Here is a 16,348-nt window from a genome sequence, read left to right on the forward strand (position 1 = left end):
GGGGATGGCCATGTGAAGATGGGGACAGAGACTGGAATTATGCTGCCACAAGTCAAGGAATGTCCAGACTACCAGAAGATGGAAAAGCAAGGAAGGATCCTCCCCTAAAGGATTCAGATGGAGCACAGAACTGCCTTGATTTCAGACTTCTAGCTTCCAAAACTGTGAGAGAATAAATTTCTGTTGTTTTAAGTTACCCAGTTTATGGTACTTTTTATAGCAGCCCTGAGAAATTAATACATCATGTATTTTCAGTTTACTCATCTGAGTAACTTAGCATTTCTGAAATCATGATGGTGGGGTTCTGAAGCAAACACTGACAGATACCATGTGATTAATCTAATTTTTGCCTTTCTTAAATCTTAATGATTGATTAATATTCAATTTAGACTTGGAATCACGGAACAGGAAGGAAATATTGAGAACTCAAGACCAATCTCCTCATTTTATTAAAGCAAACCTGTTTTTAATTGAAGAATAGTTGACTTACAATGTTACATTAGTTTCAGGTGTACAACACAGTAATTATAAATACAATACACATATAAGAGAATACATAAATCATAAGTGTACAGTTAAATCTATTTCCACATAGTGAATTCCTATTTAACTAATCACCTAGGTCAAGAAAGGGAACATCACAACACACCTAAGTGCCTCTAATGATTCCTTTTAGTAGCTAACCTCCTCCAGCTACATCCACTCCCCTGACTTACAACACGACAGACTTGTTGCTTTCCTTGGCAATTAAAGTTAAATAACTGCAGTCATGCATTGTATATTCTCCTGGTTTCTTTTGTTCACCATTATATTTATGAGACTCATATATATTGTTATCTGTAACTGTGGTTTGTCCACTGGCATTGCTACCCTCCAAGGTCTGAAAACCATGGACCATGAGCCAAATCTGACCAACCATCTATTTCTATAAATAAAGTTTTATGGAAACACAGCCACACATTGCCTATGGCTGCTTTCATGCTACAAAGGCAGAGTTGAGAAATTGAAATAGAGATCATATCACTCACAAAGATCCAAATATTTTGTATCTGGACCTTGACAGAAGTTTTTAATCTCTGCTAATGGTAGTCCATTGAATACATATACCACAATTTATTTATCCATTCTACTGCTGATAAGCATTTGAGTAATGCCCACACTGAGGCTACTATGATTAGTGCTGTTATGAACATGTTATTAAGTATACTTTCCTTAAGATATGTAAGTATTTCTGTTTAGCATTAAATGAGTAGGGTAATTACTGAGCTGTATAAACATGCTCAACTTTAGCAGATACTGCCAGTTTTCCGAAGTGCCAATCTCTTCATTTTAATAAATAGGAAAACTGATGTAGATGTCAAAATGATATCTGCACTCCCATGTTTATTGCAATGTTACTCACAGTAGCCAAAATATTAAAGCAACCTAGGTGTCCAGCAATGGATGATAGGATAAAGAAGAAAACATAGGCAGTACACTATTAGACACTGGTCTTAGCAATATTTTTGAATATGTCCCCTCAGGTGAGGGAAACAAAAGCAAGACTAAACTAAACTGAAAAGCTTTTGCACAGCAAAAAAAAAAAAAAAAAAAAAAAAAAAAATCAACAAACTGAAAAAAGCTACTGAAAGGGAGAAGATACCTGAAAATGATACATCAAATAAGTGGTTAATACCCAAAATTATATATAAAGAACTGACAGAATTAAAAAAAAACAGATAATTCAATTAAAAAATGGGCAGAGGACCTGAATAGACATTTTTCAAAGAACACATACAGATGGCCAACAGACACATAAAAAGATATTCAACATCACTAATCATCAGGTAAATGCAAATAAAAACCACAATAAGGTATCACCTCACACTTGTCAGAATGGCTATTATCAAAAAGACAACAAAAAACTAGTGTTGATGAGGATGTAGAGAAAAGGGTACCTTCATGCACTGTTGACGGGAATGTAAATTGGTGCAACCACTACGGAAAACAGTATGGAGTTTCCTCACAAAATTAAAAATAGAACTACCATATGATCTGGGAATTCACTTCCAGGTATTTTTCCAAAGAAAACAAAACCACTAATTCAAAAAGATATATGTATCCCTATGCTCACAGCAGCATTATTCACAATAGCCAAGGTATGGAAGCAATCTAAGTGTCCATCAACAGACAGACAAATGGATAAAGATGTGGTATACACACACATACACACACACACACACACAGAGTAAAATTACTCACCCATAAAAAGAAGGAAATCTTGCCCTTTGTGACAACATGGATGTACATAGAGAATATTATGCTAAGTGAAATAATTCATACAGAGAAAGTCAAATACCATATGATTTCACTTATATATGTTACCTATAAAACAAAACAAATGAACAAGCATAACAAAAAGAAACAGAGTCATAGATACAGAGAACAAACAAGCATTTGCCGAGGGGAGGGGAGTGGGAGAATGAGTGAAGTAGATGAGGAAGAGGTACAAACTTCCAGTTATAAAATAAATGAGTTATGGGTATGAAATGTACAGTGTGGGGAATATAGTCAATAATAATATCTCTGCATGGTGACAGATGGTAACTAGACTTATCGTGGTGATTATTTTGTATAAAAATATTGAATAAGTATGTTCTGCATCAGGAATTAACGTAGGGTTAGTGCATTAAACTTCAAAAACAAACAAATTCAGAAAAAAAGACTGGAGTTGTGGTTACCAGAAGTGGCGGGTGAGGGAAGGGAGAATCAAATGAAGGTAGCCAAAAGGTACACACTTCCAGTTATATGGTAAATGAGTACTAGGGATGTAATGTACAATATGATAAATATAATTAACACTAATGTTTCTTATATATGAAACTTGTTAAGAGAGTGGATCCTGAAATTTCTAATCACAAGGAAAAAAATTTTTTCTTTTTTTTGTATCTATGTGAGATGATGGATATTCACTAAACTTATTGGGATAGTCATTTCATGATGTATATAAATCAAACCAGTATGTTGTACACCTTAAACTTATACACTGCTATATGTCAACTATAACTTAATAAAACTGAAAGGAAAACAAAATACCATTTATGGCCTATCAGAAAAAAAAATGTGATTATATGTATATACTTACATACATACACAACAATGGAATATTGTTAAAGAAAAAAGGAAATTTTGCCCTGAAGGGCATTATGCTAAGTGAGATAAGTCAGACAAAGAAAGACAAATACTGTATGGTATTACTTACATGTGGAATCTAAAAAAGCAGAACTCATAGAGACAGAAAATTGGTGGTTACTAGGGGCTGGGAGGTCGGGGTAACTGTATTGCAATATATTAATATAACAAATCAACACGTTGTATGCCTTGAGCTTACACAGTGCTATATGTCAATTACAGTCAATAAATTATAAATTATAGTCAATGTATTTAAATATAAGTTTAAAAAATAATAAATTAATTTTAAAATTAGAAGAAAGAAAGAAAACTGGCAGTCTAAAATGCTAAGTTGTATCATACCAATGGATTGGAGAGAATTGTATTTGGCTTTGGAAAATTTGTTTTAAGTCAAGCAAAACCTCAGAGGACACTGTTGAGTTAAACTGAGTTACATTCTAAACTTCTAGGCAGAGTGAAATCATTTGTGCAGAAAAAGCATTTATTGTTCTCAACAAAAGACAGTACATTTTATAAGAATCTGGAAATAGAAAAAGTTAGGAACAAAAGCCGTGGCTTTTAAAGTCCTTACCTTAGAATAAATGCAGCCGTCAGTTCCAAACACCCACTTCTGAGAATCATCTTCTTTATGTCTGTAATGAAAATGTAATTTAAAGATTGACGACTTTTCTCCACAATGAAACATTTTGTAGGTTTCAAATAAAAGGAACATTTTCCACATGGCCTGGCAGGGCGACTGCACAGACGCTACCAAGGATCCTACCATTCTACTGCCATCACTGCTACCTCAACAGCTAAAGCCCTTCTTAAGACAATCAATTTCTTTGGTACCCAATCAATTTCTTTGGGGTGTGTGAGTGTGTGTATGTGTGCATGTATGTGTATTACGAATGGCAACAGTAATTAAGAATTTTAGAGAATAAATAGAATCAATAAAAACATTATAGAAATTTCTGCCCTCCAAAATAATCATCTGTGAGACAGAAAGGAGTCTTAAGTATAAGGGATTAAGAGGATGGGAAAGAAAAAGACACCACGAAAAATTAGGAACCTCAGGCACCTGTTTCTGAAACAACCAGAAAATTTCATTAAGGAATATCAGATTTTCTGAGCTAAGTCTGAATAAGAAAGAAAAACTAAAATGTAATGAGGCTAATCATGCCTAAATTAACTAATCATGTATTCATTAATATTTAGAAACTTTACAGAGATAGGACAAATGAATTAGTCAAGTGTAGTGGGATGTTAAGCAAACTTTTCTTACTGCCTCTGAGTTTTGACAGAAGTCTCAATAGTTGAGAATGAGAGGTGTCAGACAGGTAATGCTCTATTCTAAAGCAAGGGGTTGTATGATCTGGGCAGAACTTGGAAAGACAGCTGTCCAAAACTGGTTCATTGCACATTAGCCTTTCGCCTACATTCAGTCTGTACAAGAAAATGTGAAAAATTCTTGGGCATGTTGGGATGAGCACTTAATAATAATGTAGGTCACCAGGCCCCTATTCTCAGAGATTTTGATTCTGAAGGTCTGGACCCCCAGAAATCTACATTAACAGATATTGCAAGTGATTGCAATCATGAGAACTCTGGGGAATTTGGATATGTGTGGTCTATGGCCTAGACTTTGGAAAACACTTGAACTAGAGTGATGAGAGCGGGTGAGGGGGGGGATGGCGGTAGGAAGGACCATGTACTTAAAATATTATAAAAGGAGAACTGATTTGGTGATTAAATAAATGGGGTAGGGGTTAGAGAGAATAGGCAAGGTTGTCTTAAATGTCAAATTTGGGTAAAGAAGAACATGACAGTATTAAAATGAAATTAGAATGGAGAAGAGGAAAGCAGAGATGTGAAAACATATGAAGAGTTCTAATATTTATGCAAAATTGTTTATGAAACATCTTTCAAGCTCTAACTGATCCCTAAACTAAGAATTTCATTCTCAGGCTTCAGACGAATGTAATTGTTGCTGAATTTCAGCACTGGGAGGGGTGAAGGGGGTACTGAAGGAGATAGTCTTTCTAGAGGTCTTTTTATTTTGTATTTAATAAAGGAAAAGAGAAGCTTTAAAAATTTTTGACTTAGGATTAGAACTAAAATTAATATAATAATAATAATATTCATTATCCAAGACAACAACACACAGACTGAGAATTTGAAGGGAACTGAGGGCCTATCCTGGTCTAGTCCCCACTTTATGAAATGAATAAAATGAGATTCAGAGAGAGAGTCAAAATCACACTGCTAGGTAATATCCAAGTAGGTACTAGAACCCAGAGTGTCTGACTTTCAGCTCAACATCTTCTTAATTAGATTGGAAACTATAACACAAATTATATTGTATAACTTGAAGATTAAAAACGAAATCAACATTTAGTCTCACTGAATATAATTTGACATATTCTCTTAGTGACTTAAAACACTGATTTGAACATAAATATTTCTATACAATTGCGCTAAAATAAACTCTGAACAGTTTCATACTATTGCAAATTCTCCTGAGGTACTACTAAAAAAGTCATATTTCAACTACTGAATGAAGATATAACAAAAACCACATTACTACTGGTCTTTAAGGCTGTCAATCCCAAGCTTATATCTATACTCCTTTTTAAAATAATAACAATAAAGACTGATTGCTGTAATGCTTTGTTGGAATTGTGCTGGGTTGTGATAAAATTCAGATGATTTTAATATGTAAGGGGTATAACTCAGCTCACCTTTTTGCTTACAGGCAATTCCTCCTATTGAACAAATTATTACAAGCCTATTTCTTCAAAATAAATAAAATGGAAAACGATAATTTTTCAAAGAGTAAGACAGCTGCAATTCATAAGATAGTGATGCTAACCACCAAAATCTATAAAATTAAGTATTTTGTCTTTTAATTGGATTACGGTGTTAGCTTGAGGATGAATGTGATTAGACAAAAATAAATTACATCAATTTCAGTTTTGAATTTCAGAATTTGTAGCACGTTTTCCCCCAAATTAACATAACAGGGGAGATGTCCACCAGATTGGCAATGGTGTTAGGAAAGCGATCACATGTATCCTTAAAGCTGAGCACAGTGCCAAGCATATGATAGGAGACTAAAGATATTTGAATAAAAATAGAAATGTAATCTGCAAAAAGAAAAATGAATCACTATGCTGTATATCTGAAACTAACACAACATTGCAAATCAGCTACACTTCAATTTAAAAAAGAAATGTAAATAAAATGACACAATGTTATCACTCTAAAAGTTAATAATAAGGCTACCCTGAAAAAATTCTTAATTTAATATATTACAGTATAGGGGATTTAAAAGATCTTCTTAGAGATAGCTAAAGAACATAAATTATACCTTGGTTAACAAAGTAAGAAACAATTCTGAAAGAAATACATATATCCTAGCACTTCTAAAATTTTAACACAGTTTCAGTTCTGTTCAAGCATATACTTTCCTAAGAAATTTTACTAACAACATGTAGTTTTATATCATTTATAAGCCCTGTAAGCTCATTAGTAATATTCCCAACTGGGAGTCTATATATATATAATCTTAAGTGTTACCTTTTAATTTTACTGAAGCTATAAAAAACAAGTCTCAATTGTGGTGCAGGATGAGAAGATATTCTAGTGTATAATAACTTCTTTAAAAAATAAAATTTCTACAAACAAAAGGGCATCTGTTTAGTTTTCAAGACATTTTATATGTAAAGAAATCAAATTTAGATTCAATATGCAATGATGCTCATATGGGACCGAATAAGAGAATGATGTCATAGAATTTCTTCTTCTTGGTCAACAAGTGCCAAGCTAAAAAATTTTTTAGAAAGAAACAAAAACAAAAATTAAAAAAACAACAATAACAATAGTGAGAGGAGCAAAAAATGAAGAAGCAGTATTCTACCCAGAATCAAAGTCATCAAGATCATGGCATGTGCCAAAGTAAGGTTGAAAGACATAAGTCCTGGCCCTGGATCTGACATTAACTAGATACATGACCTTCTGTAGATCACTTGGTCTCTAGTGGCATTGGAATTTCTTTTTTTTTTTTACATTTCTTTTTATTGAGTAGATGCTGATAGGCATATGCAGAATAGATAAACAAGGTTATACTGTATAGCACAGGGAAATATATACAAGATCTTGTGGTAGCTCACAGTGAAAAAGAATGTGACAATGAATCTATGTATGTTTATGTATAACTGAAAAATTGTACTCTACACTGGAAATTGACAGAACATTGTAAACTGACTATAACTCAATAGTGGTGTTGGAATTTCTTATAGTAATATTTTTATCATTATCATCATCATCACAACCACCACCACCACCACTACCAAAACTACTACTATACCTTTAAAAAGGGGTTTGGAGTACATGCTCTTTAGAATCCTTCCTTCTCTGACAGCGTATGACTTTCAAGATCATTTAGTCACTCCCAGCGTACAGGTGAGGAAACTACCTGGGAAGCTTGATCATATAATCCCAATGAGCATGCATGTACATTATAGTATTCCTATTGGAAATCTAGAAAACGTGTGTGTGTGTACACATATTTTTCTCTTTGAAATATTCTATTTATCAGACGGTATGAGCAAGAAGGCAGCACATCCCCACAATTCAGATTGCGGGAAATTTCACAGGCTAATGCTATTGTTTCCCAGTTAACTAAGGAAGACTGTCACGATACTTCACAACTGCAAATATATTTTCCCTGGCAGCTTCAAATGGCTCTGGTGTCTTCCAATGCTACCTGGACCAAAAAGTAGGATCCATAGAGAAAATGGAAAGGGATTTCCCCTCCATGGTTCTTAACATAGTAAGAGCAGAGATGAAGAAGGTACATTCATCAATCCACACATTGTGAAATTACACATAGACAATTATATATTTGATGTTGACATTTCTAATAGTGTTATCTATATGTTTTAATATTACTTAAAAGTCCAATGCATGGTAAACAGTTCTTTCTACACTGTGTACTTGCTAGAGTCTGTCACTCTAATCTAACTCTTAGCCTCCTAAACTTCAAGACTTGGCCAAAGAGATAATTTTCAATCTCTCTGATTACCTGGTGATGTGCTGTTTACTTATCTGTCTTTCCGTCTTGGTACCTAGCATTACACAGTTACACTTATTGGTTGTATTTTATAGTGTCCTTAAAGCAGTGTTAGTTCAACCTAGTCTAGATTAAGGTTGGCCAGTTATCGTTTAATTTCTAGTTAAGACTTTAGAAGAAAGATAAAACCATAACTGAAAGATTAACATTGAAATAAGGAAGATACTAAAGATTACCAGACAGGTAACAGAAATAAGTGAAGCAGGCTAGAGCTAGTGTGAGGGCTGCTATTGGGAATGGTGGAGAATATAGCAAACTGGAGGGTATACATCCCATCTAAAAGGGGAATCTGTTCCTTCACTATTGCTGTCATGAGAGAATGAAAGTCCAGTGTTGCCCATTGTTCTGATATCTTCAAGGCCAGTAATATGTGATTTTTTTGCGTGAAATCTCCTTATTTCTATAAGCTCACAACTAATTAAAAATATTAAAATAATGCTCACATCAAACAAAATCTAGGGATCCTTAGTTTTTAGTCTTCCTAATCTAGCCTCTGTGTGTAGATGGATTTGCGTGTGCATTGCTTTAATTAATGAATTTAACACTAAACGCCAGATCCTATAATCCACATTCCTTACAAATAAAGCAAAATCAAGATTAAATATAGCCTAAAAAAAAACCAAACTTTGTTTCAATTGGTTTGTCCAATTGATGTCCTAAATATCTTTTAGAAAGAAGCATCTTTGATTTTGAGGTTTATGATTTTTGTAATTTTTTCTGATTCCAGATCAACTGATAATGAAATCGTTGTTTGTCTTTTATCCACTCATGGTCAGATACACATCACAGAAGAAAATCTTAAAAAGACAAATATGTGCAAGCATTTGCTATACTGGATAAGATAAATGACACCAAGTGAGATAGAACTGAACTAATGAGGCATGATATGTTTACAATATTCTTTGTGAGTTGTCAGGTTGCTACGTTAAGTGCTAGTTCTATTATTTTTAGTATATAAAAGGCAATGTCTCAGTTCATAGCTTTTGTTAAAATTACATTATACTACTTAGGTGAAGAGAAAAAAATTTGTCTCTAGAACTTGCTGTCACATGAGAATATTTATTGTTATATAATGAAATATGGTTGTATTCTTAAAATATAAGTCACATAAGCACTTAAAATGCTCTGGAAAAGATAAACATATTTGCAAGTATATACCCAGAGGTGAGGTAAGCTCTAAAAATCCTGGTCCTTACTGCTTTCTAAAAAACAAAATGCAGCTTCACAATTAATAAAAACCTCTAGTCTTCCAAATTTTCTTTTATTCTGCCTCCACCTTGCAATAGATTTAGTTTCTCAGATAAAGACACACTGGATTAATACAAAGGCAAATAAACCTCATTTGCATAGGGATCCTCCTTTTTTTTGGCCCATCCTAACTTTCTCCTTCTCTTCTTTGCTCTCTCCGTCCTAAATTAAACCAAATAGTTTATTGTAAATAGAGATTTTTCAGGTTAAACTCATTTCAGGTTTTTGGGGTTTTTTAATTATCATCTTTTTCCTTTCCCAAGCTCTCTTCTCTATAGACAACAAGGATATTGAGTTTGTGGTTTTAGTCTCACCCAATTCCATCACAATCTGGGACAGAGTAAGAAGTAACCAGATCAATATCCAGTGAGCCCAGGGAGAGCCTTGGGCATGAAGAGCATATTCATCAAGCTATATATAACCTACCTTCCCAAACACCTGCCATTTTGATCTAGACCACTGATCACAATGATGTGGTCTTCCCTCATCTTATCCCTCTAAAGTAACCACTTAGTCATTCCTTACACAACATTTTGAATTTTTGTATTTTTCTTAGCTTTTCTTTTTTGGTACTTTATAAAAAGAGCTTTATTGAGAAATAACTGACATATCATATGAAATATTATACAATTGACAGACATATTCGAAGTGTAAAATCTGCTAAGTTTTGAAATTTGTATATACATGTTGAAGCAACACAACAATCAAGATAATGAGCATACATCCATATCCATCAGCTCCCAAAATCACCCCCAAATTTTCCGTGTACCCCTTTGTAATCATGGCTTCCTGTTCCTCCCCATCTTCCTATCTCCAGGCAAACACTGATTTCTTCCTAGATTAGTTAGCACTTTCAAAGTTTTATATAAATAAATCAAACAATTACATACCCTTTATGATTTTATTCCTTTCCCACAATATAATTGTTTTGAGATTCATCTATATTGCTGCATGTTTCAAGAGTTAGCTCCTTTTTATTGCTGAGTAATATTTTATCACATAGATACACCAGAATTTATTTATCTAGTCACTACAGATGGACATTTGAGTTGTTTCCTGTTTTCACTCTTGGTTTTAGAAATAAAGCTGCTATAAACATTCATGTACGAGTCTTTGTAAGATCATATGCTTTCATTTCCCTTGAACAAATTTCTAGGAGTGGCTGGGCAATAAGGCAGACACATGTTTATACCTGAAACATGTATATACCTGTACATGTATACATATATATGTGTATATTTTAGGAAAGTACCAGTTGTTTTCCAAAGTTACTGAACCATTTTATATTTTACCAACTATGTAGAAACTACATACCAACTGTGACAGTTCCAGTTGTTCCACATCCTCACCAGCATTTGGTATGGTTGGTCTTTCAAACACTGGATCTTCTACTACATACACAGTAGTACTTCATTTTAGGTTTATTTTCCCTTCCCCGAATGATTATCATCTTTTCATATGCCAACAGTATATCTTCCCTATTATAGTATTTGTCCAAATCATTTATCTGCCTGTTTTCTTGAATTGTATTTTGAAAATATGTGTTAATCAAAATTATTTTCTCCTTATGTGTAGCTTGTCTTGTCATTCTCTTAACAATGTCTTTCAAAGGGTAGAAATCCTTAATTTTAATGAAGTCCAGTTTATCAATTTATATTTTTGTAGATCACGTTTTGGTGTCATATCCAAGAAAGTTTGACTAAATACAAGATCATGAACATTTTCTTCTATGTTTTCATCTAAAATATTTACAGTTTTAGGTTTTACATTTAAGTCTGTGATTCACTTTGAGTTAATTATTGTTTACAGTATGAGGTATGGATCAAAGTTCATTTTTTTGCATATGGATATCCAATTGTTTCATCACCATTTGTTACAAAAATCCTTTCCCTACTGAATTTCTCTTGCAATTTCATCAAAAATCAATTTACCATATATATGTAGATCTGTTTCTGGATGCTCTATTCTGTTCTATCGATCTAATTGTCTACTTTGATGCCAATGGCATGCCATTTCATTATTGTAGTTCTATAATGTCTTGAAGTCGGGTAACTTTGTTTTTCCTTTTCAAAATTGTTTTCCCTATTTAGGTCTTTTGCGTTTCTGTATTGATTTTAAAATCAGCTTGATAACTTTTATAAAAGAAATTTGCTGGAATTTTGATTGAAACTGCATTAAATTTAAAGATCAATTTGAGGATGAACACCAAAACAATATGGGGTCTTTCAATCCATGAATGCAGTACATCCTTGCAACTCTTTAGGTCTTCTTTAATTTCACTCAGCAATGTTTTGTAATTTTCAGTGCACAAGTTTTGTGCATATTTTATCTGATTTATATTTAAGTATGCCATATTTTTGATGTTATTGTAAATGATGCTTAAAATTTCTAATTTCTAAATTTGTTTGTTGCTAGCATATAGGAATTCAACCAATATGTATGTTGATCTCAAGCCCTCAAACTTGCTAAACTCATTTATTAGTTCTAAAAATTTTTCTAGGTTTCATAGAATTTTCTATATAGACAACCATGTCATCTGATAATAAAGACAGTTTCACTTCTTCAATTCATATCTAGATGTCTTTTATTTCTTTTCCTTTTCTTACATTGACTGAAGGTTTCCATACAATGCTGACTGGTAATAGTGGACCATCTTGTCTTGCTCCTAATCTTAGGAAGAAGCATTTCATCTTTCATCATTAAGTATGGTATTTGCTGGAGGATTTTCATAGATGCCCTTTGTCATATTAACAAAGTTCCCTTCTATTCAGCTTTCTGAAAGTTTTCATTAGGAAAGGATGCTGACTTTTGTTAAATGCTTTTCTCTATATCAATTTGATGTTCATGATTTTTCCTTTTCAATCTACCAATATGGTGACTTACACTGATTGATTTTCAAATGTTAAACCAACTTTACTTTTCCAGGATAAACCCTACTTGGTCATGATATATTACCTTTTTTATACATTATTGTATTTAATTTGTTAAAATTTCAAGAATTTTTTCATTTATGTTCATAGGGGACATTAGTCTATGATTTTCTTTCCCTGTAATGTCTTTGGTTAGTTTTTATTAACAGAATAATTCTGGCCTCATAGAATGGGTTGAAAAGTGTTCCCTCTTCTGTTTCTCAATGAGAATATATAGAATTGGTATTATTATTATTTTTTTCTAAAATGTTTGGTAGAATTCCCCCACTGAAACTAGTGAAACCATCTGGGCCTGAGGTTTTCTTTGTGGGAAGGTTTTGAACTAAAAATTTAATTTCATTAAGAGATAAGACTATTCAGGTTACCTATTTCTTCCTGGGTAGACATTAGTAGTTTGTACCCTTTAAAGAACTGGTCTTTATCATCTTAGTTGGCAAATTTATTGGCACATCTTTGTTCAAAATATTCCCTATCACCCCTTTATTAACTGTGTGATATCACCTCTCTCATCCCTGATACTGGTAGTGTGTGTCCTTTTCCTTATTTCCTGAACAGTCTGGCTAGAGGCTTATCAGTTTATTTGATCTTTTCAAAAAACTAGCTTTTGGTTTCATTGATTTGTTTTCCATTTCTCTGTTTTCTATTCCATTGATTTCCACTCTGACTTTTACTATTTTCTGTCTTCTGATTACTTTTGAGTTTAATATATTCTTCTTACTCTATCTTAAAATGGAAACTGAGGTCACTGATTTGATACCTTTCTTCTTTTCTTAGATAGGTATTTATATAAATTTCCTTCTAAGGACTTTTTTAGTAGCATCCCTCAATTTTTAACATGTGTGTTTTCCTTTTCATTCAGTCCAAAAAACTTGCTAATTTCCATTTTGATATCTTCTTTGTTCCATGGGTTAGAAATGTGTTACTTATGCCCAAATATTTGGGCATTTTCCAGAAATCTATATGCTATTGATTTCCAATTTAACTCCATTATGGCCAGAGAAAATGTTTATAACATTTAAGTTCTGTTAAATGTATGAGACTTGTTTTATAGCTAGAATACTGTCTATGCTGTTTAATATACTGTTCACTTCAAATGGATGTGTCTTCATTGTTTTGGGTGTATTCTTCTATAAATATCCATTAGGTCAAGCTGTTCGATAGTGTTGTTCTAGTTTTCTATATCCTTACAGATTTTTCCCACTTGTTCTATTAATTATTGAAATAGGATATTCTATTGCTGACTACAGTTGTAGATTCTTCTCTTTCTCACTGCAGTTCTCTTAGCTTCCACTTCATTTTTTGAAGCTGTGCTATGAGGTGAACAAATGTTGTTAAGTCTTCTTGATGAATTAATCCCTTAATCATTATGAAATGACCCTCTTTGTCCCTGGTAATATTCTTTGCATTGAACTCTACTTTGTCTGATATTAATTTAGCCATTCTAGCTTTCTATGGGTTAGTTTTATCACTGCATACATTTTTCATGCATTTACTTTTAACCCATTTGTGGTTTTATATTCAAAGTGGGTTTTTTTGTAAGTTAGCATTTAGATGGATCTTGCTTTTTTAATCTAATCTGACAATGCCTGAGTTTTAAACGGGCTATTTATATTATTTATATTTAATGCAATTATTGATACAATGGATCTAAATCTACCATCTTGTTATTTATTTCCTCTTTGTCCTATCTGTTCTTTGCTCCCTGTTCCATATTTATCTGTTTTCTTTTGCATTATTTTTTTATTATTTCATTTTATCTAATTTTGGCTTGTTAGCCGTAACTCTTTGTTGTATTATTTTAGCTTCAACGTCTATCACAAACATCTTTAACTTATCCGTCTACTTTCAGTTGATATCATATCATTTGACACATACAGTATAAAAACCTTTTTCACATTTCTCTCTTATTGTTGGCTTCATATATTTTATGTCTCCATGTTTTTACCTCCATAATACATTTTTTTTTTGCTTTAAACAATAAAATATATTTTAAAGAGACTTCAATAATAAGAAATGAGGTCTTCATATTACCTATGTAGTTATTATCCCCAGTGCCCTTCATGTCCCCCCGGTACCATTTTTCTTCTGCTTGAAGAGCTTCCTTAGACATTGTTTGGCAGGTTTGCTGGTGATAAATTCTTTCAGTTTGTGAATAATATCTGAAGTCTTTATTTTGCCTTTATATCTTAAAAATCTTTTCATTGGGAAAGGAATTCTATATTGACAGGTTGTTTTTTTTTTATTTTAGTTTTTAAAGATTTCTTCAGACATCTAAGAACTAACAATCTTTCACTGTCTTCCCATTCTTACTGTTGTCAACAAGAAATCTGCTGTCAGTCAAATCTCTGCTCCTCTTGTATCTAATAAGTATGTCTTTTCTCTTTGGCTACTTTTAAGATCTTCTCTTTATCACTAATTTTAAGCAATTTATCATGATTTTCCTTGGATTTTCTTCTTCATGTTTCTTGTGCTTGCAATTTGTTGAACTTCTTGGATCTGCAGGTTATAGTTTTCACAAATTTTGGAAATTTTTCAGACATAATTTCTTCCAATATTTTTCTGTTTCCTGCTTCTTTCCTTTAGATTCTAATTACTCAGCGATTGGGCCACATGAAGTTTGTCACATCTCACTGATGCTCTGTTCCTTTTTTTTCAATATTTTTTTCTCTCTGGCTTTCACTGTGAATAGTTTCCATTGTTATCTCTTTAGGTTCACTAATATTTTCTTCCATAATGTCTAATCTGCCATTAGTCACATTCACTATATTTAACGTGTCATACATTGCAATTTTCATTTATAGAAATTTGATTTGAGTCTTTTCATATCTTCTATGTCTCTATTCAACATGTCCAACCTTCTCTAGCTTGTTGAATATACAGAATGTAATTGTAACAATTGTTTTAGCATCCTGCATGTTAATTCTTTAATTTGTGTCACTTCTGGGTCAGTGACAATTGATTAGTTTTTCTCTTTATTATAACCCTGTACTAAGTGAGCTGAACCATCTCTGGCCCCATGACCCATGGTTTGCCTTTGTCTTTATTATAAGTTGATTCTTGGTATGTTTCCAATTTATAGCACTGATTCTGCCCCAGAAATCTTGTTATCCCCTCTACATACAGCATCACATCAAACTGGGACTTGCTTTGGGTTTGTCTGCCTCTCCCTGGGAACTACGTGTTTAGGACCCTACTAGCACTGGCTAGTGTGTGCAATAAGCAAGCTACTGTCTCCCTCTCCCTTCTGCCTGGGTTTCTCAATCAATGTACCCTACTCATTCCCTGAAGTACCTGGCACTCATTGGCAATTTTTTGACTGCATTTTGACCTACAGACCATGTAGTTTTGTGGCTAAGAGTGGGTTATAGATTATGGTTGCTTGATTTTGCATTCCTCCCCTATCACTCAGTAGATATGACATTGAGTAAGTGATTAACTTCTCTGTATTCCAATTTCCTCATCTGTAATGATAGTAATCACACCTACCTTATCAGGCTATTGTTAAGATTAAATGTGACAATGCAATATAAAGAAATTAAAATAGTGTCTAATTCAGAAGTTTTTGTAGTTGTTAGAGTAAGAGTTACAGCTAGGATTTACACTTGGAAATTTGATTCTGTAGATCACATTCTTAACCTTTATTTAATATTCTAATACCTGTTATACAGTCTGCTTTGCATGTTAGAGAAGATGTCCCCTCTGTATTTGTGGCTGGGCCAGGTTCTCTGCTGCCCAAGTGCCCTAGTTCTGGTTTCAGCCCTAAGCACATCCTGACTTCCTATCCAGTCAGAAGTAGTTGGCTAATAGCTTCTAAGTCTTGAAGTACAATAGTACTTGTTTTTGTCAATACTAGGTGAAATCAAAAGACAAATGAAGAAGAAAAAAG

General features: G+C 33.1%; 1 protein-coding gene across 1 annotated transcript in view; it reads right to left on the reverse strand.

The window, feature by feature from the left end:
• DCDC1 (doublecortin domain containing 1) overlaps window positions 1-16,348 on the reverse strand; it is a 381,196-nt gene that overhangs the window by 147,766 nt on the left and 217,082 nt on the right. Inside the window, exon 18 of the mRNA XM_032488403.1 lies at window positions 3,743-3,803. Coding sequence (XP_032344294.1) covers window positions 3,743-3,803 — 61 coding nt within the window. The remainder of the gene's footprint in view (window positions 1-3,742; window positions 3,804-16,348) is intronic.

The sequence above is a fragment of the Camelus ferus genome, chromosome 10, assembly GCF_009834535.1.
Source record: "Camelus ferus isolate YT-003-E chromosome 10, BCGSAC_Cfer_1.0, whole genome shotgun sequence".
NCBI classification, from domain to species: Eukaryota; Metazoa; Chordata; class Mammalia; order Artiodactyla; family Camelidae; genus Camelus; species Camelus ferus.